A 24,993-nucleotide genomic window follows, 5' to 3' on the forward strand; every position below is an offset into this window, starting at 1 on the left:
CAGGGGTCTCTGCTCCCTCCAGGATCCTGTCTGTCATCCCCTAAAGCTCCTTCCCCAGCCAGGCTGCTCTGCCTCCTACTTTTTAAATCTTCAGTCCTCTGTGTCCACGGTAGGGTTCCTTTAGACCTAGAGCTCTAATCTGCAGAGCGGGCCAGGACATCAAGGCTTTGCCAAAGCCTCCTCTGGTTGTCCCTCCCTGCATGTCATGTCGTGGTCCCTGGAGGATCACTGTGAGGCTCTGGAGGACCGCACTCATGGATGATGCACCTTTATTTTCCTACCTGCTGGGCGTTTCTGCTTGGGATTCACTTACATAGACAGGACATGAAGAGAGTACCCTGCAGTTAAGTCAGGCCCCATAGACAGAGACCTTCAGAGTCCCCAGGCTGTGGTTTGATGTGGCTGTGTGGCCTAACCTCTCCAAGCTTGCAGAGTCATGAGGATCAACAAGATGGCACGTATCATACATCTCTTCTGCTCGCTGGGTGTCATTATTCCCCTAGGACACTTGGCACATTTAAGTGACCCCTTCCATTTGCTTCAAGCAGAAAAAACTTGAAGAGGGGCCAAGCACATTAGCCTTCAGTGCCCCACAAGGAAGAATGTGCCATAGGACCCTAAACAGGGACAGCAATAGCAGCCACCAGGGCACCCTGTGATGCGGAAGCCACAGAGGAAGCCACAGGCCAGGCGGACGCCAGCTGCCTCCAGGGGATGAGGCTCTTCAGATGTGCCAGCGAAGCAGCCCTCACGCCTGCCCTTGCCTGCTCCTTCAACCGCAGCATCAGATAAGCCTGGGGACAGCTGTTGGCTTCCTCTCTGGGGAGGGTAATCGCAGTGCCATCTGTGGGCGGGCTTTGCCTCCCATCATCTCTCTGGCCTCTACTCCCTTCCCCTGCCTGCTTTGCCCGCCTTGATGTCCCCTTGCTGACCAAGGCGACACCTGCACACTCCCATGTGCAGGGCTTGCACTGGCTGCTGGGAAATGCAGATGCTCCAAGTTGGTGCCATCTTGACTCCCCCCTCCCCTCTTACCACTGTCCATCTTTCTGTAATTTCGTCCTAAAAGTCCAGCTTGACTGGCTTAAGTGGAATCCCCTCACCAGCTCACCGTCTTCCGTCCCTTTGTGTTTAGCTTTCCAATGTGCTGTGTGAGCCACTTGTTGATTCTGAGTATTGATGTTTTCCCCAGCTCAGGACAGTAAGCCCCAGTGGTCTCTGCTCACTGCTAATCCCTAGATACCCACAATAGGGCCAGGCACAAAGTAGACATTCAATAAATATTCTTATAGTTCATGGACACATGTCGGCATGAAGAACTATCAAGGCCCATCAGAAAGAGGCCCACTCTGGGTTTGGTGTGTTTTCAGGGCCTTTAGGACTGAGGGGTGGCCTCATTGTCTTTGGGAACTCTGGCATCAGGAATTTATTAGACTTGAACACAAGTCCTTGCTGACCCTGAGGTGACAGATGTCTGGGTCCAAAGAGGGTTCCAGAATCCCAAATGGTACCTTGCAAGAGTTGACTATTAGAGTTGTTGTGAGTTTGGCTTTGTCCATTTGGTTTTAAGAGAGGCTTTTGCTATGAAGTCCAGGTTGCTTTCAAACTCTCCATTCTCCTGCCTCAGCCCTCCATGTTCTGGGATCGCAGAAGTGACATTGCTCCTGGCTCATGAGTTTGGCTTTGGGACCATACTACTTGGGGTCGAACCCCAACTCTCCCACTTCTCAGCTGTGTGGCCATCAACTCTACCTCTGCATTCCAGTTTCCCTGCCTGTCCAATGAGTGATGACTCTGACCTTAATTGAGTAATTTTCAGGATTGTGTATCAGTCTTGTGAAGTCCTTGCCTTGTAGGAGATGGTCAGTAAGAGGCTGGTGAAAACCATTTGGAGTGTATTTGGCTGGGTTATGTATGCCTCAGAAACAAACAGCCCCCAAACCTCAGTCATTTATCACAAGGATAATTTATTTATTTTTCTTTAGTATTATATTCACCCCCACTGCTCTCTTTTTATGCCTCCCACTTCTTTGTCTCAGTGAGTAGTGTGGTATATTTTTGTGCCTCCCACGTGTTCCATGACAATCAGCAGAGAAGTAGGTCTTAGGTTCTGTTCCACAGAGTCACTCAGGATGAAGGTTAGTCTCATCTCCCTCTAGAGTCTTGCTTCTCCTGCAGAGCCAGCCAGGAGTTCCCATGTTTGCTTCCTGCATTGTCACTTCTTGAGGAGACCACTTGTCTCTGCTCCTAGCCCACTGGTCTAAACCAGCACCGTCATGAGCCCCATGGGGAACCTGGGTTTAGGTTCCCCATGCCAAAAGGAGAGGAAGAAAGATACTGAAGCACTATGGTAAAATCCATCATCCTGCCTGGCTCTCTGTGAGTGGAGGCACAGTTAACCCACACCCTGAGGGAACTTACCCAGTGCTGGCTGAAAATGTGTACCCCTGAGATACCCATATCCTACTCTCTGAAACCTGTCACCTCAGTGGCAAAAGGGGCTTTGCATATATAATAAAGATATTAAGTTTGGGGGATTGCCCTGGCTTCCCTGGTTGTCCAGTCATCCCAGGTAGCTCTAAGAGGGTTGCAGAGCAGATGCAGTGGGGGCCCAGACAGAAGGTGAGGCTAGCAGAGAGGCGGTGAGCCAATGTGCTTTGAAGGTGCAGAAAGGGGCCACAGGCCAAGGGACACAGGAGGCCACCAGAAGCTAGGGTTGCGAGACACGCGTTTTACTCTGGAGCCTCTGATGCTGCCTGTGCTGACACTATCTGAAGCCCTTAGAGACAAACCTGGGACTTCTGACTTCCAGAACTGTGAGAGAATAATTTGTGTGTTGTTACCTATTTTGTTTTGCTTTGGTCCCTTTGTGGTTTTGCTGGGGATAGAACCCAGGCCTTGCACGTGCTAGGCAAACACTCACCTCTGAGCCTCAGCCGGTGTGTGTGGTTTTACACCAGTCAGTTGATAGCGATTGGTCTGGGTGGCTATGACAGTACTAACAAAACACAGTACCCAGAAGCCGGCACCTGCTCTGACAGAACAGGCCTGCTCCTGTACTCCACCGTGTTCTGTGTCCCTTGCGCTGCCTGGCATTTCAGCCTCTTGGGGAACCAAATGAGGGTATGGGGAAGGATGGCAGCCAGGCCACATTCAGAGCCCAGGTCAATCACTTAGAGACTGTGAACAGGTTTTTCTGAATTTCAGTCCCCACCTGTACAGTGACATTCGGGTGGATGGTCCCCTAGCAAGAGGCTGGGAGCAGCAAGGACAAATGCAAATATAATGGTACTTGGTTCAGCTCAAAACTCCTTAATCGGAAACCTGATGGGCGGAGGGAGCAGTGGGCCTCTGTGAAATATACTGCCAGTCCTTGGACCCTCAAACCTGGCCTGGCTGCTGCTCGGCTCTGCATATGTAATTAATACCAGCTCGCTTGTGTAAATATTCCCCTCCCAATTCCTGAACTCAAATGCATTTGGCTGCATGTGTGTCACCCTCTTGCTGTTGCTATTCTGGAAGCCAACCAGGCAAATTCTGAATTCTGGAGTGGCATGGGTTCTGACTGATACGGGGCCCTGATCCTGTTCCCCTCCTGTAGGGCCTGGAACCTCCCATTTTTCTCAGTTTCCCAGTATCTCAGTTTCCCTGTCACCTGGGGCTAAGTTGGGTTCTGCCAGTTCAGGGCAGAGGTTAAAACCTAGGACAGGAAGAGCCCACACATGCAAACATCATGGCTATGAATTTAAAAGGAAAATATTCTTTTCTTTTGAATTGTCAGAAAAAGAAGTAAAAAGGAAGTGTGTGACCAAGGAAAGGAAATTCGGGTTTGCCACCAGCATGAGTCACCCCCTTTCTGTCTCCCGAGTGGGTCTTTGCCTGAGTTCATTCACCCCTGAGCCTCTCAGCACCAGCTCTGTGAAATACTGGTGCTGTGGTGATTTTATTTTGGCTACGAACTTCCTGTTCTAGTCATCAGCGTGTGCTTCTCTTCGGAGTCATGGTTCTACTGCTCCATTTACTGCTGCTACTGCTGTTGCTGCTTCTGCTGCTGGCAGTAGCGACGGTGGTGGTGATGGTGTGTGTGTACGTGTGTGACCAGTCAGTGGTCAAGAACCCCGGTTGTCCTCCTCACACGCCCCCGTCTCATCTTTTCAGACAGGGTCTGTCCCCGAACTGGCATTAGCCTGTTTGGCAGTGCTGGCCCGGGCGCTCCAGAGAGCATTCACCTCCCCAGACTGGCACTACAGGCATGTGCTGCCATGTGCAGCTTTCTATGTGGGTTCTGGGGCTCAAACTCAGGTCCATATGCTTGCAAGCACTCTACCAAGCAACTGGACATCTCCCCAGCTTCTGCTTACTGGTGCCTTATCCGGGGTTTCTTCTCCACGCAAACCAGACTCAGAATCTCCTCCTGGCCCTGCTTAGGGCCACAGTCACTTCTGCTCTTCCATAGGCAGACTCATCCTCCCCTCAGACCATTCATGGCTACTTCGGAAATCATGGCTCAAACTCTGGCCCTCTGTGTCCATTCCTTAGTTGTAGTCCCGTTGCCCTTTTCCCTGTTTTTCTGTCTCCACGTCTCTTCTGCCCTCCCTGCCATCACCACTCCTAGTCCCCTCCTTTCTTTCCAGCTCCCAGGCCTGGGGAAGTCTCATCCTCCATCATCCCCTAACCCTTCCTCTTGTCTTATGCCCTCACCCCCCTCACCTGGTTCGTTCTGCTTACAACTACCCCCTCTCTAGTCTTTCTGCGTGGCCCTGTCAAGGCTCCAGCAAGCCTGCCACCCACAGTAATCTGAACCCCTGCTCCTGTCCCCATCACTGGACCACAAGCTTCAGGAGGACAAAGACTCCCCTGTACCTCAGATACTGGGGCGTCCTCTATGCAGTTAGGCAGTGTGAGGAGGGAATAGCTTCAGATGTAGACAAGGGATCCTCGTACTCTCCTTTGCTGGCTGGCCATTGGCGACTGCCATTCTGCTTTCCAGTCACCTGAAGATATTTGTGTGTGGTGTGGAATATGCTAGTTCCACAATTGCTGCTTTGGGTCATGTGCATTTCTCCACTGTCACTGAATCGAGCATACATTCCCCCATGCGTTTACTTCTTGGAATGTTGTCTCCCGGCGACTTTCCTGTTTCAATCTCACATCTTTTTGTCTCGTAGCATCTTGCTTTCTGCTGAAGTTGACGGAGCCATTTCTACACCGTATATATTAACTGTCTCTACATCGTATATATTAACTGTCTCATCGTTGGTGCTGATATTTTCTTAGTCTGATGTCCTTTTCATTTCAGTTTTATTGCGTTTCCTTCCACAGAAGATATTAATGCGTGTATATCTGAACCTGTCAATCTCTTCCTCCGTGGTTGCTTCAAGAGCTGAGGAAGTCGCCGCGCCTCTGCGGATCTGATAAACACTGTGTTCTCTCCTCTGATTGTTTCCCTCCAATGTGGCTTCGTGTACTTAACTCTTAACCCTTCTGCAGTGCTTGGAGCCGGTAGCTTACTCTGGTTATCTACTTCAACGTTCCCAAATAGGATGAGCCTGATGTCTTGTGTTTATTAAATAATTGGTCTCTATCTCTTTGTTTCCAAAAGGAAAGACTAAATAAAGGAGTTGTTATGAGTGTGACTTTTGGCAGAGTTACGGATTGGCTTTGCCACAGTCCAGTTGTGTGACCCCCAGCCTGTGGATGACATTCCACTTGTCCCTAGAATGATGATGTTGCCATCTGCCTCCTATGGCTGTCGCAAAGGTCAAATAAGGCTGTTGTGCAAAGACTGTCCCGTAGATCCTGGCACAGAGGGCTCTGTGTTTCCTCACCTCATTGGGACTCATTTTCCAAATTCTCTCCTCTGTTTTACTGTTTCAAAGTCCTTATTTTGGGGCTGGGGAAGGGTTCAGTGGACAAGGTGCTTAAGTGCTTGCCCTGTAATTGTGAGGACCCGAGTTTAGATCCCTAGCACCTATGTTTAAAAAAATCATGTGTGTTAGTACATATCTGTAACCCAGTGCTGAGGAGACTGAAACACGGGTCCCTGGGCCTTGCTGGCTTCCGAACTGAGCCATGGCTTCAGTGAGAGTCCTTGTCTCAAAGTTACAGTAGAAAGCAATTAAAGAATGTACCCACCATTAACATCCACCCCAGCATATGTGCACCACACACACACACACACACACACACACACACACACACGAGCACACACGTGCGCAAGTTCTCTAATCTTTTTTTTTTTTTTTTTTTTTTTTTTTTGGTTTTACGAGACAGGGTTTCTCTGTATTGTTTTGGAGGCTGTCGGTCCAGCCTGGCCTCGAACTCACAGAGATCCGCCTGCCTCTGCCTCCCGAGTGCTGGGATTAAAGGCGTGCGCCACCACCGCCCGGCATGTTCTCTAATCTTTTAAGATTTATTTATTTTATTTTATATGCATGAGTGCTTTGCCTATATGAACATATGTGTATCACATGTGTGCTGGTGCCTGCAGAGGTCAGAAAATGGCAATGAATCCACACATGTATCTTGCTCTGCTGGCTGCTCTGCAGACTGTCTCACCCTCTCACCAAAGCTCCTGTCACTGCTCTGTGAACACCGTGGTGAGCTTTCCTCATGCCTCTCTCTGGTGCTTGTTGATTTCATCTCCTCCGTTCTGCACTGGAAACAAGCTCAGAGGCTTGGAGACAGCCATCATCCCTTCACACACACACACACACACACACACACACACACACACACACACACACGCATGCACGCACGTTTCTCACCCCATCCCCAAGTGGTCTGCCTTTGGCTCACTCTGTCTCTTTATGTGACAAGTGCATGTCACTTGCATCCGTGTGGCCAGTCCCCTTCATAGAGCCTCCTTGTTTTTAAGGTCCCAATGTCCTGTGAACCCTGAGCTTTCCTGCAGATCTGTTCTGCATTTCAGGTGCCCCCTTAGAGAAACACCTGGCTTACAGTGTCACGAGTGCTCAAGTCCAGCTTTGGAGCTCTGATACTAACTGGGCCATATCTAGAACGTTCTGGAGGCACACACAGGCTCAGGGGATCCAACAGTGTGATGGGGGTAACTCCTGATATGCTGTTGCCAGGAGCTGAGGGAACATCTACCACCTTGTCCTTGGTTTCCCTAGTGGAATGCAGAGAAGTTTGAAGTAAGACTAGCTTTGACACCTTGTGATTTCTCCTAAGCTGGGTAGCATACTTACAAAGAGAGACTGGAATGACTCCTAGGCGTAGGCTGTGCTATAGAGAGCAGTTTACATCTGTGTTTTTGGAAACTGAAAAAGCCGGCTCAGACAGCCCCCACCCCCACTGCTTCCTTGGGCTCCAGAACAGAGCTGAGATCTGGGGCATAAGGGTTCAGTGGTCAAGAACACAGGGGTGGCCCCCAGCCTGGAAAGTTGCCTGCATGAAAGGAGGAAGCTAGCCTCTCTAGGGTATTGTGTTATGCTCCTCACTGCCAGGTACATTTCCCCGTTTTATTTCCATTGGTTTGTTTGTGACTGGGTCTCATTATGTGGCCCTGGATGCCCTTGAACTCAGGATCCTCCTGGTCAGGCTTTCCAATGCTAGGACTGCAGTTGGATGCCACCACACCTGCTTCCACCCTGACTTTACGGGGGGAAGGGGGAGGGTCTGAGGTTGAGAAAGCCGAGATCCTCGCTCACAGCCACACAGCAGTCAAACAGAGCCTGAACTTGAACCTAGGTCAGCAGGCTTTTAGAGCTGCAGCCTCTCCACCTGCCAGCAGTCTAAAGACAGAGTGTAAGACAGTGTTGAAACAGCAGCAGTGTTTACAAACACGCTCTCCTCTGTGGATGCTGCACAGGGGAAGTGAGCCTGGCATTTTGTCTTTGATGGCTTTGGGGTTAGATGCACAAGTGGCAGGTTCAGGTGACCTAGAAAAACCTTTCTAGGTCAAATTACAACTTCAAAGGTCTCTCTCTCTCTCTCTCTCTCTCTCTCTCTCTCTCTCTCTCTCTCTCTCTCTCACCCACGATCCAACACTGAATACTGTCATTGACATATTTCCCATCCAGCAATGCCAGCCCTTTGTGGCGTGATTAAAAGGCTTGTTTTGCAGCACTGGGCAGAAATATCTTCCAGATCATCTGCAGCTCATTGTCTCAGCCCCCCCTTTCCCCATCCACCATCCCCACAGCATCCCACCCTACCCAGGGCTCTTGTGGCTTTTAGTTAATTGTCTCTGGCAAGAATCTCTTCTGGGACTTGTTCCCAACCACACAGAAGATAGATCTTTGTCAGGCACAAATATTGGCAGTTCTTGGCAGCTCAGGGCTCTGCTAACCACAGCCGGTCTCCGGAGAAGGACAGGGCAAGAGCATGGAAGAGGTTTAGCCTGGTCATTGGAGCTCCGAGTTCAAATCATGTGTCTCCTATTTCTTAGCTGTGTGGTCTTGGACAAGCTGCTCCGCCTCATTGGAACATCATACCTCCCCTGTACAGTGGCAGCCTGGATCATGGTAACTTACCTTATGGGTTTCAGAGGATCCAGTGGGTTAATGTGGGCACGTCAGTGCAGCAAGCTCTATGTCACTGTTGTGCGAGTGACTTAACAGCAGAGTATGATCCAGCCAGTTCTCCTCCAGGACTGGACACTCAACCTGCCTGCTCCTGGTGCCTTACAGTCCAGCATCACCCTGGTGATGGCTTCAGGTGAAGGAGGAAGCCTAGGTCTGACGTCTGGCCCATTTGTGAGCACATCATTTGGTTCCCTGCTCTGATTTGGGATGTCTCCTCGGGATCATCTTGGCTCCAGAGTCGTCTTGGGACAGGCTGCCCATGCCCCACTGCGACTCCTCCTTCTGGAGCACTCCCCAGGGATCTTCTACCTGCAGCTGTCACTCTGAGTCTGTTTTCAGGGAGCCACCAGGATGCTGAGCGGACTCTGGCTTCCAGTTTAAAACCCACACTTATTTCACCCACTTTTATGTGAAATAAAGCATCTCGGAGGGGCTTTGGGGCTCTTGTCACCTCCGGTTTCTGAGTGTGTGCCACTTAGGTACCTCTGCCTGCCTGGCACTCCCTGGCAGCCCCGCAAGGATGGGGCTCCTCCATTCTTCAACGCTCTTTAAGTGTAAAGGCGGAGGCTTGTCTGTGGAACAAGCAAAGGCCCACAGAGTTTGTTTAGCCTTTCCCAACACAGCTAAAGTCACTGACAGAACAGACTTGTCTGTGGCCACTCAGTGAGCTGGTGATTCCCTTTCTTCCTTGGAGGAAGTCACCCCGTATCTTACCTTATGAGTGTCCCCAGCATGTGGGGGAGTTGGCGGGGAATGGGCAGTCAGTCTGGCCTAGGTGTGGCTTCTGGAGGGGACAGCCTAGAAGTTGCCTACGTACCAGCTGTTTAGAGAGGAATGAGAAGGGAGTTTCTGTAGAGATACAGTCCCAGTATGCAGAGAGCTGGGTGTATTCGGGCGCCTGAGCCAGAAGAGAGCCATGGATGTGTTTGTTTGTAGTGTGAGCTCAGGCTCGATGGTTAAACTGACAGGGAAGATGGTCAAGTGGTCTGAGTACCATTTCAAGGATGTTGCCTCTTAGCGCCTGGAATGTTGAGGTAGAAGGATTGCTGTGAGTTCAAGGCCAGCATGGGCTACATCACGTGACCCTGTCTAGAAACCAAGAAACAACAAAACTTTGGAGTCTTCCGTGGTGGATTTGGCTGAAAGTGGTTTGCCCAGAGTCCTAGGGGGGTCTGGAGGGAAGGGGCAGGGATGGTGCTGAAGAACAAGGGTACCAGTTGCACTGCGGGGCTGGGGGTCGCTAGCTTCCCTTCCCCCCACCCTCAGAGAGGCTCACTGGCATTGCTTAGGCTGGACCCGGAGGGTGGTACCGACACAGCTGGGAGCAGCTGAGCACATGTATGCTAGGGTTCCCATGGAGGAGCCAGGTGGAAGGCCACCAAGTCAGGAGCCCAATTTGATGGGTTCCCAGCCCTGCCCCCTGGGCAGCCTCATCTGGCCACACCCTGACCTACTTCCCAACCCTGGCCCCCCGAAGCCGCAGCCAGGCCTGCAGCCCCCTTGGCACCATTCCCCCTCACAGCGGCCAAATGAAAATGTTTGTTGAAAACATCATGTGCATAATTAAAGCTTAATGAGCGCTTGTCTGTTCGGAATGTGCAATTAGATTTATAATCGGGGACGGGAGCGAGCTCCAAATGGCTTTAAATGGAGCTGAGAGAGAGGATAATTTTTGCCATAAATCTGCGGTAATGTACTCGATATGCGCGTTACCAGAGGCAGCACCAGGCCACCGTGCTATACACGTTGGGCAGCTGCAGCTGACTAAGGTGCTGCGGTAGGACCACCAGTGGCTTTGAAGGAGGTGGCTTCTCTAAGTTACATCCGGAGCACCCACCTGCAGGCTGAGAGACCTGTAGCTGAGCCAACTGTGGGAGGTGGGAGCCTCTGCTGAGTCTACTGCTCTGGCCCCAGGAAGACCTGGCCAGGAAAGACCCTGCAGGCAAAACTCACCCCTTCCAGTAAAATGGCAGCAAGAAAGAGCCCAGATTGCATCATGGCCCTCAACTTTGCTTCCTGCTGTAGCCTAGAACTTGGAGCACATGGGAAGGCTTCAGTTAATGTTTGTTGAATGACTGTCTCTCTGTCAGCTTCTTGCCCTCTACAAGTCTCTCTCTGTGAGCCTCAGTTTCCCCGTATTGACACAGAGAATAGAATTCAATTACTGCTGATGCTGACTCTCCTCTGTTCAGAACTCTGGGTCTGGGGCAGATGGGGGATGGGCATGGTCAGTAGAAAATGAACTCAAATGGGGCTGGGTTGTAACTTAGTGGCAAAGCTTCTGGGCAGTATGTGGGAGGCCCTGGGTTCTAACCCCAATGCTAGCAAATCAGAAACAAATCAGTGTAAGTAAGACAAACCACATAATACGATTCTGGATATCTTTGCAACTACATACAAAGGGAGTAAAAAGAGACAGGCAAAACTAACTTTAATGGTATCTTCTCGTTGACCCAGGTCAGCTGAAGGATTATTCTTGTGTGTAATCAGTATAACAATATTGACAAAGTATTGGGCATTCTTTCTCTCATGTCTTTGAGATCCAGTGTTCAGTTAATACTCAGACACTTTGGTGTGGACAAACCACATTTCCTGGAGGCTGGTGGACAGTGCCAGGTAGGAGGGCTAGGTGTCCACATCTGTGAGGTAGAGTTGGGGTCCACCTCCCAGAAGAGCCTGGCACCTGGCAGCATTCGCCTACAATTCCCATGGTGACCGTAGCCATCACGCTACCTCTTGATGGATTTTATTGACAAAGCAAATGATACCAGCTTCTGTGGGCAGTGGAGGAAGAGTCCTCCAGTGGCCCAGAGCTGTGGGCCTGCCCATCAAGCCACTCCCAGACTCTTGTTCTCAGGCTATGGCCAAGACTTTGCCTCTCCTCATGAAGCAAGAAAACTCCAGGCGGAGGGTGATGACGTCACCTGCTTTTGTCCACAGAGCTTGCAGGAAGTTGAAGTGGGAAACCAGTGTGACTTTTTTTTGAGTTTTTAAAATTAGCACGTATTAATGATACATAATAACGAGTTACAATATGCCATTTTCATAAACATACATATGTATTTGATCATGTTCTCTCCCATTACTCTTTCAGGGTCTTCTTTCACACTTGCAAACCCTTCCTCTGTCTTCTCTACTTCCATGCCCTTTTTTCCTTCTGGTGAACTGATTAGTTTAATTACGGTCACTTACAGGAATGCGGGAACTTACCAGTGGCTACACCACTGAAGAAAGGGGGCTTTTCAGGGTCCTGCACAGCCTAGACTTCAGACTCAGCTTAGGTATCGTGGTTGTGTGATTTTAAACAAAACCCCTAGTCTCTCTGGGCCACAGTCGGAGTGTTGGGTTTCCAGGGTGGGTTACCCTAAGAACAAAGGCCCAGCACCATGCACAGATTATCAGGGACACCAATTAGGAGGCAGACATCATTGGAGGGGAATCAATTATTGTATTTAAGAAGCAAAACACAACAAGTTATCTTGGGGGGAAAATCACCTCATAGCCAGATTTTTTGCAGGTTTTATGTCAGGCTGTATGCTGTAGGCACAGGCTGAAGACCTCAGAGCTTGATGGGAGGTGCTGTTTAGCTAGAGGTGGCCGATAGCTTTCTCTGAACCACAAGACAAGGTTCCAAGCACTTTTCATGATTTTACTTGTTTACTTGTTTTACTTTGTTGTAGCCATACCCATTTTTCAGATGAGGCACAAGGGGCACAGTCATCAGTTAGAAGAAAACATCACATGCGGATGGAGAGTGCAGCCTGCCCAGCATCTGAACCCTGGCAGCCTGGCAGCTGTGTCTGGATGAACTGTAATTGCACTTCTCCGTGTGGCGGTGGGCCTGGATTTGCTCAAGCCTGAGAGTTCCCTCAGTTAGGCCAGTTCCGATCCTCCTCCGCCTGCAAAGGCCTTTCTCCCCACGTGTGTCTCCTGAGACCTCCGTGTGAAACCACAGTCTCGGCAGAGCCCAGATCACAGCTGCCACACTCTTGTCACTGTCTATTGAGCTCAGCCTCGTCTGTGCAGACTGAGTGTTGTCACAGGCTGCTGCCTCAGGCCTGGCAGAAGCAGCGAGCTGCTTTGACCATTTCTCTTCAGATCGACACAGGCACATCACCAGGTGTCTTGCGACTGGTTGGGCAGAGGGCTGTGCATCCTTGGTCTTTAACCAGTGTCTCTGTGCAAAACAGAGGATCAGCAGTGTCTTCACAGTTGCTACTTTGGTACCCGGGGTCAAGGCCAGGTTTAAACGCACTGGCTGGCTCTGGGCAAGCTCCCAACTACCCTGAATCTCACCTTGGTCATCTCTATGGTGGGGCTGGTCATGGCAGCCTTGTGGTTTCTAGGGGGTTCTAATGAGAGACCCAGGCATAGCTCTGGGTCTGGAAACGTGGTCACTGGCACATATTCACAACAACCTGGATGTCATGTTTCTGCTCTTTGCCCTGTCAGTTCCTTCACATGACCCCTGCTTCAACATCTCTATTGAAAAGCCCTCCTCCCTGCTTCTCTTTCTCTGCTAACCCAGTCCTGGCCCCTGTCACAGGTGTCAAAGAATATACCATGCTTAAGTGTGCAAAGAGAAGTTCTATGCCTTGCTTTCAGAGCCACAAGTCAAGATGAGGCTGGTATTTGTGTGGCTTGGGGAAGGATGGAGGTCTAAACTAAGACACTCAGGAAGAGGACATGTTTGGACTGGCAACATGACCCAGTTGTGTCCATGAGGTTGTTGAAGTAGGACTGGTATTGGCCATTTGGCTTTCAGAGGCTAGTCAATGCAAACTGTCCCTGGCGAGTTTGGATAGACTGTCAACTAGTCTGTGGTCGGCTGTTATGGCTTAGAGCTGGGGCTAGAAAACAGCTGGTAGGTCTGTCATCTGCAAAGCTGGGGAAAGGAGCCAGGCATTAGTGGCGCACGCCTTTAATCCCAGCACTCGGGACGCAGAAGCAGGTGGATCTCTGTGAGTTCAAGGCCAGCCTGGTCTACAGAGCGAGTTCCAGGACAGCCTCCAAAACAATACAGAAAAACAAACAAACAAAAAATCCTGGGGAAAGGCAGGAGGTGAAGGGTCATCACTTAGCCACTGGACTGGTGGCTCAAGTCAGGGCCACGCCCGATCACCACGGCAAACCTGATATCTAGTGCACTGTTTGCACATGGCAGGCAAATAGTCACCCTCTGCACCCTTGGAACCCCTGTGCTTTCTAGTTTCTTGTGCCCAGGAGGATTGTCAGCTTCTAGCATTTGGGGGCTGTTCTGAAGCACACAGTAGCGGTTTGGCGTCTCATTGTTGGTATCTGATACAACAATGGTCTGGCTGGGCTCACTTGGCTTCAACCACTTAAATCAGGCCTTAACCAGGACCAAGAGGGTGGCTGTTGGAATTGAGGCCCAAGAGCTCCTATCTGGTGACCACACAGTGTGGAGAGAGACAGGCCTTTTAGAAGCCTCTGTGAGCCTATCCCTGGTTACTGACATGAAAGGGTTATCCCCACACATCCGATATTTGCAGAAAATGTGGATTCTTTCAGATTCTGAAACTCATTTCCATGACAAAACTCTTGGGGAGAGAAGATGAAGGCCTGGCTTTTGAGGAACAATCTCCCAGCTGTAATGAGCCTGAGGATGGCAGTGGGAAAAGGAGTTATAATTAGAATATGAAATGGGGAAAATTAATCTAGTCCAGGCAGTGGTAACAGGGTGTCCTGACGCTTCATAGCAATTCTTAGGCTGTTGTCCCCCTGTGTTTCTTCTGCACATTTTAAAGCACACAGAAGGCTGTGTAGTGTGAAAAAAATGGCTTTTGGCGGAGGGACCAATAAACTGTGAGGTGTACACAGGATCTCTGCCCACGTGCCATCACTTAATGTGTTTCCCCGGGAACACGAAATGCATGTTTACATTCACGCTTTCGGGAGTTCTAGCAAACACTTGCAGGTGTGTGGTGTGTTTCTGCATCTGCCCCCTCCTTCCTGTGTGTTCTGGGATTGTGTGCCCGTTTTCCAGTCTGATAAAGTACCTTGTACTTGTGCTCTGTGCACACTGGTTGTGTCACGAATGGATCCGAGGCCGGTGGGACCGAGTCGCGCGTGACATGGGTTTGAGGCACACGGGAGTCCACACTCTCTGTTCACCTCAGCATGTCCTGGGTAGTGGTGGAGATGCGAGTGCTTTCCATTGGGTCTGAGGGCACATGGAGGAAGGTAACCCTGCTCTGTCTGAGGGAAGGGGTAGCTCTGTGACCCTTTCCTTAGCTTACTCGTCCTCTTACCAGAAAGAGTCCTCCATGAGGAGGGGAACAAGGGAGAAATCTCTGGTCCTTGCTCCTGGAGGCCAACCCTCAGGGACCACCCTATCTCACTTCCTGAATCCAAGTTCTTTGCCCAGTATGGCTTTGGTAGAGGTGGGTAGACAGCTGGTCTCCTTCTGCCTTAGCCCCTGTGCACAGCTGTTCAGCCCAGCATACTCCAGGACACTGTGCAAGGTGCCCAAGCCTCCCCACATTGAGGCAGACCGAGGCTCTCCAGGAACACTCCACCAACAACGTCCTTCTTCTAAGCCGAGCAAGCTTCACTCTAGCATATGATAGCTCTTCCCTCGACATTGCTTGAATTGACAGGTGCATGAATGAATAAGTGAGCCTGTTTGTGAGACTCTGCTGACCTCACGGGAGTCCATGCCCTACCCCCTTATCTGACCCAAAACCTCTTGCCAAACTCCAGAAGGGCTTCCTGTCCAAGGCCATACTCCACTGCTCACTCTGGATGACTCTTCCCTCTCCTGAATTTCTAACATACTTGCTAAGTGTCTTCTGTGTCTACCGCCCTTGGGCTGATTGCTGATCACATGGAAGGATCTAGAAAAGCCTTGGCCTCTGTGTACAGGGAGCTTGCAGCATGATTGGGAAGAACCCCGGCAAAGCAAACAGATGGCACTTGTGTGGTCTCTTCCCCACAGAGCAGCTAGCCCTCTCTCTGTATTTTCTCGGGTTTTAATGGGAGAAAGAATGCTGTCTCCATTGGGCCATTGAGATCCTCAATAGAGAGCATGCCACTCAGAGCCAGGTAGAGACATTCATTCACCACATTTGTTCTGTCACTCGCCCACTGTATATGAAGAAGATGGGCTGTTTTCGTCCGGCCAGCTGCATTCTATCCAGAGTTTAATAGCTGATGGCTATCACACAGTGTTTAGGGGGACACCTTCCAGTCTGTTTTCTTGTTATATATTGTTATGTATTACCAACTTATACCATTCTGTTTAGTTGCTAATGTTTTAGAAAATGTCTCAGCTCCCTGGTTAAACTTCTTCTCCATGCACAGCATGAAGTCCTGGATCCCTGGGTGTGGCAGGGGAATCCAATGCGAGCACTGAAGACAGTAAATGTTAGAGAGTGATGGGAAGTTAGAGACTGCGGCACAGAGAGGAGCTGGTAGCAGGGGAGGCTGGCTCTCTGGGCCCACAGGGGTGGGGCTGGCGTCCTGGCAGACTGATATACATAGTTCTAAGGAAAGGGCTTAGACAGACATCTGCATGGCTGAGGGAGTGTACAGTTGTACGTCAGGAGTCTGCACAGTTATACTCATGTAAATTAGTCGCACAGAGAAACTCACACCCCTGTGAAATGACTAATGCAGCCATGTTGAGGTGCAAAAGAGAGAAAGTTCACTGGGCCACAAGCTCAGCTAGTTGTCTATGCTGCCTTCTTACTGTGGAATTCTGGGGACTGGCAAAAGCAATTAGGTTGTGATATAGAACACATCCCAAGATGTGTTTCCATCAGAAAAATGAGACAGAAAACAATATGCAGAGTGTTAGAATTTGGAGTATGAAGCAACTATAAACAGTAGCCTTTGGTGAATATAACCCTAGATTCTTGTCTCTGACCTAGTGGAGGCCATCTTGCTCAGAATGTTGTGCCTCCTTGTGTCCCCTAAGAGCAGCAATGACTGCTTGTGGTAGACCCTGAAAGGCCATTATCCCTTGCCTCACACTGAGACTGACCCTATGTTTATGTGCACAGTTCATGCCTCGAGCCACCATGGGATGGAGTCAAGCGAGTGCCCTTATTTAGCTCCGGCCAATGTTGTACAGGTTAACCCCACAGATAACTCGCTCTAAAGTGCGTGCCTCAGCCTCTGCCTCTGGGGATCTCTATAAAAGTAGTGACACAGCTGCTCTAAAAGGGACCACCATCCTATCCCCACCTGGCAGATGAGGAGCTTCAGAATTTGGGATACCAGCTGAAACCCACACATCGGCAGCTGCTGACAGGGCCCATGTTTCTTCTCCTGCACCTGTCCCCCATGGTGGGCGCTTCTTCCCAAGTCCGGAAGTGGCAGACTCTCCAGCACATTGCGTCCCCTTATCAGTTTCCACCACAGTCCTCATACTTGTGGCCATAAAGCTAAAAGGAGACAGGGGTGGGGACAAAGCCACCTAGGGTAGAAAGGTGTAGTGGGCGTCTCTGGGGCAGGGTGCCACTGACTCCAAGGCAATGACCTTCAAGGCCCTTCCCTGACACATGGGATTCCAGGGTTGCCTCCGTCATTTTTGACAGAAGAGTCATTTGTATACTTGTAGGGACAGGCAGCTCAGTGCCTGACAAGGCAGCCTGCTGTGTCAGTAGACAAAGTACTAACAGCAGAAGGCACTGCCTGTCTTTGCCCTATGTGACTTATGGTCCTAGCCTGAACTTTCAGGGGCCATAGAACAGAACAGGGGCTGCTGGCCCTGCTGGGACGGGACCTTAGGCATCCCGGGCTCCAATGCCTGCTTCTGCAGTCCTTATATCCCCTTTCTCTCAGCACAATCCGCCGACCTCCTTGGGACGCAAGTCCTGTTTCCCTCCAGGAGCATTTTAATGAGAACCACTTCTGTCTTTGTTCTAGTTTGATGGTGACAGTGCCTACGTGGGGATGAGTGACGGAAATCCAGAGCTCCTGCCAACCAGCCAGGTGAGTGCCCCTCCTCCCCGAGGGGGTCTGAGCCTTGGGCTGGTGGAGCCAAGATGCTGCTGGCATCGAGGTAGGAGGGCTGTAGTGCCGGAGTTGTAGGACAGAATCTAATGCTATTCTCTCAGTATTCAAATATCAGTTGAGTATTTATGGGAGACGGTCAAAGCAGGACCACAGTGCTGGCTGTAAACGAAGTCCCTGAATAAGGCTTACAGTGGGCATCACTGAGACCTTAACACTCTGAGTGTTTTGTCCACATTTCCAGCGTGAGGCACAGATTTCACAACAGTAATTTGAGATGTTCCATGCTCCCTGCCACTGCCTCCCTCCTACATAACATCTTTAGGGACATCTGTAGTGAGTGTCTACACACAGGTGAACAGATTCTATCCATCACACAGAATCAGTTGTCTGAGGCCACTCAGGAGGCTTATGGACATGGCAAAGAGGGCAGAGGGCAGAGGTTTCCTGGAAGGTCCTGTCTGGTGATCCAGACCTCTGGGCCTACAGACTGAATCATATTTTCCACAGAGAATAGAAAGTTGACATTTCTCACCTGTGAACATCCCCAGTACAGACTGTGAACAGGGAGGGGGTCCTTGCTGCTGTCTGTGGCAATATGGAGAATGGTACCCAAAGGTAGGAGAGCCTGCAGGATATGGCAGCAGCTAAAGATGCTACTGAGAACCTCAGGGAGCTGGAGGATGAGCCTGGCCCTGCTCTTGGCTTCTACCTCTGTCTTGGCAACTGAAGTTGGCTGGCCCCTCGGCTGTCATGATGGGTTCACATTTTTCTGTCTGGGGAAAACAAAAGCCTTTTAATTCACAGGCATAATGTACCTTATGCTGTGGCTAGTCTCACGAGGTCATAAATAAGATGTGAGCCTGTGGCCCATGGAAAGCTCTGCTAATGAGGAATAGAGTGCGGCCCAAGTTGCAGGGTTGCTGATACTGGGGTACCACACTCTACCCCTTCTCTAGCCTTCCCCATGTGAGCACTATGTCACCACTGCAAAGCTGCCTTTATTGCTATGCGTGCCAGCCTGCAGGAAGGTGAGCAAAAACTCCAAGTCCTGGGGATGTCACACTGCAATGCCTGGTTGTGCAGAATGTGGTCATCCCGGACGACCAGCACTCTCTCGACCTCTCAGTCACTCCCAAGTCTGCATCGAACTTTGTAGCATACTGTGTTCTGACGTCAAAACCTACCTATCACCTCCTCAAAGCACTGTTTGTGACCTCCAGGATTGTCTGTCACAACACCAGTTTGTTTTAATTTCTGGCTGTTGTTACTGCCTGTGGTCATCTACAGTATGAGTGTGATGACTTAGCTTTTATCGGTTTCCATTCAGCAGAAGGATATAGTCCCTTAACTGTCATGTATTCCATGAGGTTGTGGCTGCCACTCAGAAAGCACTCCAGGAATATTGATGTAATGTGTGAAGATGGCCTTTTTAATTTATCTTCTGAATCCTACCTTCCCTAACAGGAGAACATGATAGTTGGACTTCTCAAGAATTCTTCTACATCTGCCTAACTTAAAAGAAGACATTAAAGCTGGGTACACCTGGATTCCCAGCACTTGGGAAGCTGAGGTGGCAGACAGTGAGTTTGAGACCAGTCTTGGCTACCTAGTGCGTATACCTAGTATAGCAATACTCCAATACTCCATCTAATAGTATTAGTAGTCGTAATTAGAATTCCATAATATTAAGTCCAGCCAGCTGTACAAGCCAAATTCAATATCAGCAACTTTACAAATGCAGGTTAGACTTTTCATAGGATACCATTTTTGCTGCAAAACAAGTATTTCACAATACAGTGGCTAAAAACTACAGATGTGTAGGCAGTTTGTGGTTGTATTGGTTGGTAGTTTGGCTGGGCAGCAGCAGTAAGATCTGGCAAAACCTCCAGAGCTCTCACCCCCCCAAGATGGTTAACTTGAGACCGTTCACAAGGTAGGGGGCAGGTTTCCCAAAGAGGCAAGTCCAGAAGCTGCCAGACCACTTGAGGCCTAGACATGGACCTGGTCTATTGCTTCCTGCTCCATCCACTGGTCGAAGCCAGGCACAGGGCAAGTGTAGATTCAAGCAATGGGAAACAGATGCTAACCCTTGAACAGAGGAACTGTAAAATACTGTAGATTCTGAGAAACAGAGGATATGAGTTCAGGCTGGTCTGGCTGATGAATAAACTCGGGCTCTTGTAGGACACCATGGCTCAGTTGGATTCTACTGGCCTCTGGTCTTTAGTGACAAGAGATGGCCAGGTACTTTCTGTTTTTCATGGAGTCTGTATTTGAAAACGCACGCACGCGCGCGCGCACACACACACACACACACACACACTCACATCCCTTTCACGGGGTCTTGTCTTATCAACTGCAGGAATTGTACTGTCCCCGTTACTGTAGGACCCATATGAGCATGGAGAAAATGAAGGCTCAGAGTCAAAAGATTCTATTTCTTGTAAGTATGTTTATATGCCAGGCTCACCCAAGCAGCAAGGTTCACTGGGTGCCTTACCATTCAAAGGCCCTGGATCTGAGCAGGAAGCACTTTCTAGCAAACACTAAATTCTAGGGTGTTCCAAGCAGTAGCCTTAGGAGTCAACCTGGTAGAAATCAGTTCTCTCCTAGCTTAGGGCAGACCCCCAGCTGCCTGGATCTATTTGTCCAGGAGGCACAATCCATGAAGGGGAACCTACGTGGGAAGGGCTTGCGCTCCCACAGACCTGGATCACATTCCTAGCTCTTCTGTGCCATGTATGGCTCACATGTCTTTATGCAAGTGAGGTCAGCTTCCCACTACCAGGAAGAGTGACACCTGCCTCCTGGGGTCCTGGGAGAAGTAAATGAGGCAGGGCTGTGGGGTCTGTTGGCATTGTGTCAGTCTCTTTAACAGTCTAAGTTACCCAGATCCAGCCGCTATGAGTTTTGACTGCTAACCTATCTAGAAAATCGACCTCTGACAAGTGGGAACAAGTGGGATGGTCAGAATGCCAAACTCATTTTTCCAAAGGATAACTTGCTCTGAAGGTCCCCCATGTAACCCCCATAGAGCCTGCATCCTGGGCCATGCTGCAAACCTGCCCTCCTTTCATGTTCTCTGCAACCCCTGCTCTTTCCAACACTGAGTCTCCTCAGAGGAAGTCTCATCTCAGGCTTACTTTGGGGGAATCTAAACTAAGAGCCCGTGCAAAACATCAGTGTTCAGAGGAACTAGTAATGACTTATTTCTATTGTTTTATTCCCGTAAATAATGTTCTGGTTACATGAGATGAGCATCTGGTCATCTCCGTGTCAATACAAACACAGCTTCCTCTATGGGAAGCCCCTAGACATTTTTGCCTGGCAAATGTCTGCCCCTTCCAGGTACTGCAAATGTTAGTGTCTCAAGACGCCTTCCTGGCTGTGGGTAGTTTTCCAATTTTATGGCTGTAAATAATATTTATATGAGAGTTCTCAAGATTTTTCCCAAGAATGTGTGTGTGTGTGTGTGAGAGAGAGAGAGAAAGAGACAGAGAGAGACAGAGAGAGACAGAGGCAGAGATGGGGAGGGAAGGAGGGACAGAGACAGAGACAGAGAGGTGGAGGGAGGGAGGGAGGGAGGAAGGGAGAGGGAGAGAGAGAGAGAGAGAGAGAGAGAGAGAGAGAGAGAGAGAGAGAGAGAGGCAAATTGATCGATATGGATGACATGAGGTTTGCCAAATCTTCCAGTAGCATGAGTGGACACGGGGAAACCTGAAGGAGGGTCTGGTTTAGGCAGGTAAAGGATTCTAGACTGTAGCAGAGGCAGAGGAGATGGGGACAAGTAGATGGTCTGAAATGTGATTTTGGAAATCAAGCTAGCAGATTTTGAGGATGATAGACATTGAGAAAGAAGGAAGAGAGACATGGAACTGCTCTGTTTTGCTTCCAGCTCAACCCTCTGGGCAAAGACTCCAGCATGGCTGTGCCATCTTCTGCCTTAGAGGAGGGCAAAGACTCCAGCATGGCTGTGGTGTCTGCCACCTTGGGGAAGGGGAGGCTTGACAGGGTCAGACTGGAACATTTGACATTTGAGAGACTCAATTTAAATGGAGACACACATCTGAGTCTGGAGCCATCACATAAACTGTGAATTCTCAGCTCATGGATCAGAGCTCTGGGGATAAACGAAACTTACGAGAAGGGAGATGAACAGGAAGAGCAGATTACTGACTGATGAGCCCCCCCCTTTTAAAATGGAGTCTTTCTGTGGCCTTTCAAAGAGCCTTAAAAGCCATAGGCAGAGTGTTTCAAGGTGGAATGGAGGGTTAGGGAAAGATGGTCTTGGATCCACAGGTCCTCTCCAATACAGAACGATAAAATTAAAACGAGAACTCTGGAGGTAGAGGCAAGAGGATCACAAGTCTAAGGTTATCTTTAGGTACATAGCAAGTTCAAGGTCAGCCTGGGCTACACTAAACTATCTCAAGAACGTTAGAGGCAAACTTTAGGTCAATTAAAGATTTAAATGGACTGAGGGAAATTTTAAGTGCACCAATGAGACCAAATCATAAGTGAACCAATAAGACCACCTTTAATGTGCTTGGTGGTTTGAAGCAGGGAGACACTTTAGAAGAAAAATATTTAAAAACTACACCACAAACTAGCATAAAATGATTTTTGTATTCAAGAACACCAGAGTGAAGATGCAGGTGGGAAACTGGGCAAGGATACTTTCAGCTCACAACATAGATGGAGGGCCAACTTCCTTAATACATAAAGACTTACGAGAAATCAATTCAAAATTGCAGTGGAGAAAAGGGAAGGAGCTCTGAGCCAATAGTTTACCGAAAGGAACCGCAAAAGGGAAACATAAAGTTGCCATTTTCACCTATCAGGCCAACAACAAATCCCAAGGCTTTATGACACATTCCCCAAGAGTTCTTGTAGGAAAACATTTGACACATTGTTTCAGGGAGTGGACACCGGTCCTTGTGGCTTTGTAGTGGAAGCCTCCTTCCAGTAGGGGGCAGTGTAGGATGCCCAGAACTGGAAAATGGAAGACAGGCTGATCTCAAATTTTTGCCTTTTTCAGTTCCTCTTGCCTATATTATTGTATTGCCCAGCCTCAGTTTCCCCATTAATCATCAGAAAAGGGTGTTGGATTTGTCCCCACACACACATACCACCAAATGTGCTAGAGAAATGACTCAGCAGTTGTAAGCACTTTTTGCTCTTGCAGAGGACCACTGGTTCAAGTCCCAGCACCCATACGGTGGTTCACAATCATCTGTAACTCCAGTTCCAGGGATTTGATGTCCTCACCTTCTTATGGCATGGGAAACAAGCATGTATGTAGTGTAAAGGCATACCTAAAGGCAAAATATTCACACACCATAGTTTTTTTAATTGATGATAATATTTAACATTTGCAATGCTTCCCTGGGCTTAGGCACTGAAGTCAAAGGTCTCCTTTGTTCTACACACAATCTTTGTCACCTATGCACAGCTCTCCTCTGTCTAATGGGTGAGAAAGAGCCTGGGTGGTTGAGGTTTCATGAAGCAAAACCACTTCCCGGTAAATGCCTGGATAGACAGGAGACCCTCCGCCAGGGTTGAAATCTGAGGCTCTACGCTTAGTCACTCTGGCTTCCAAGTCTGTGTATATTGTAAAGGGCAAAGATGACATGGCTTTCATTGCTTTAATTAAAACTGGGGTGAAGACTTGCAATTCAGATTAAAATGAAAATTGTGTTTTGCCTGCTGTGGTGCCAAGAAGGCGACGGCAGCGGTTATGTCTGAGATTACAAACTATCAAAGAGAAAAGGCCTTTTGCAACCGTTTCCTGTTGAAGCCACAAACATCACACTTTAAAAATAATTATGGCTATGTTATTGGAACATGATTCATGAATTCTGAATAAATATGAAGGGCCTGGAAGGAAAGGGCTTCAAGACTATAGATTTGCTTCGAATCTGATGAAATTTAATGCCATTTCCCAGCTGGAGAGCAAAATGCAGGGAGGGAATAAAGCCCCACCCTATGCACAGGGAGAAAATGGAGTGCGTGTCGGGGGAGCTGATGTGTGCACATCGTTCTGAAGCAGGCTCAGAAAGATGCATGAGTCTCTGGGATTCACTGAAGACAACCGCCAAGAGCTGATACTTACATCTCTCCCATCTTAATTTTGCATTCTGATGGCTAAAAATGCATTTATTTTAAAGCTCTGGGTCCCTGCCTATGAGATGTTTAGGTAGAAGACACTAGAGGACGGGCTTAGGGGAGGAACTTGTGCTATATTCACCATGGCTCCCCATCATAAAGATATTTCTCATACGATGCAATCAGTGTTTACAGCCCATAGTTTGTTTCCCTCCAACTATTACGAGTGAAATTGAACCCAGGAAACATTCACTCTTTCAAAATGTGATGGAAACAATGAGGATTGGGGGGGACTGTGGGGGGTTTGGGAGGGGCTGGCAGTGGGTTGGAAATGTAATTTCAAGGGTTTTCATGAAAATGGAGCCCCTCCATTTTTCCCAACCCATCTCAAAATTACTATTCCTTGTAGGGTCTAGCTTTTTACTGGGGGAGAGTCACAGAGCCCCTGGTTCGGCACATCTGTTCATTGCTGTGGGTGAGCTTACCCCATGAGCAAGAGAGTCATGGCCACATGTAGGGATCACCTAGAATAACACTGGGCTCTTACCTTCTGGAGGGTCATGAGCCTGGGTCTGGCCTCCGAGTGGCCTCTCTCACTCTGTGCCCTGAGGCAGGTCATTAGCCTTCTCTGGGACCTAGTCTTCAACACCCGGGAGTAGGCACTAATCTGAAGAACCTTCCAAGTTATCTCTGTCCCCTGGAGATTTTGCTCCTCTGCCACTTGTCCAGGAATTCTCTAGAAGGACAATGTCTGTCCACAAGGCTAGTTAGTGTCCTTCTCTACCTGACTAAGTCACACCAATTCATAAGGGACCCGATGATGAGGTCAGTTTCTTTGTGACTGTTGTCAATCAACTTAGGCTCCAATAAGGACATTTTGTTAGTGACATGGCCTTATCACAGTGTTAGCATGAAAACTGTGGGTTTGGACAAGCTAACAAGCTTTCCCAAGACTCCACTGCATCTTCAGAGGTCCCTCAGAGGGGCGTGGAAAGAGTAAATTAGACGCATTGAAACCCAGAGAGCATATGCAAACATCTGGCACATGGCAAATGGTGGTTAACGGGGTGTTAGTAAGGTTCCCTTGGGAGGGAAAACTGAGGCTGCATCTGCCCCAAATGTGGCCAACTCAGGAGTCAGATGCAGCTTCAGAAGATGAGCCAAGGGAATCTAATGGGTTTGCTTATTCAGTGAAAATCAGACAGGAGAGGCATTGAAGCTAGAGGGATTCTAGTGAAACTATCGTGCTTTCAAATGCACCAAGAAAGTCCCTAGAAAAATCACAAAACTAGGAAAAGGTGCCTCCTGATTTTTTCTAGTCCCTTGTAGATATGCAGTCCCTCCCCATCCAGGAATC

The 24,993-nt window shown here is 49.2% G+C and overlaps 1 protein-coding gene across 8 annotated transcripts in view; it reads left to right on the forward strand.

The window, feature by feature from the left end:
- Positions 1–24,993, forward strand: part of Tox2 (TOX high mobility group box family member 2) — a 123,680-nt gene that overhangs the window by 25,330 nt on the left and 73,357 nt on the right. For all 8 annotated transcript variants that reach the window (XM_040732860.1, XM_040732858.1, XM_040732863.1 and 5 more), the window contains one exon: positions 17,442–17,507. In XM_040732860.1, coding sequence (XP_040588794.1) covers positions 17,442–17,507 — 66 coding nt within the window. The remainder of the gene's footprint in view (positions 1–17,441; positions 17,508–24,993) is intronic.

Source organism: Mesocricetus auratus, unplaced genomic scaffold (genome assembly GCF_017639785.1).
Source record: "Mesocricetus auratus isolate SY011 unplaced genomic scaffold, BCM_Maur_2.0 Super-Scaffold_100028, whole genome shotgun sequence".
In the NCBI taxonomy this organism is placed as follows: domain Eukaryota; kingdom Metazoa; phylum Chordata; class Mammalia; order Rodentia; family Cricetidae; genus Mesocricetus; species Mesocricetus auratus.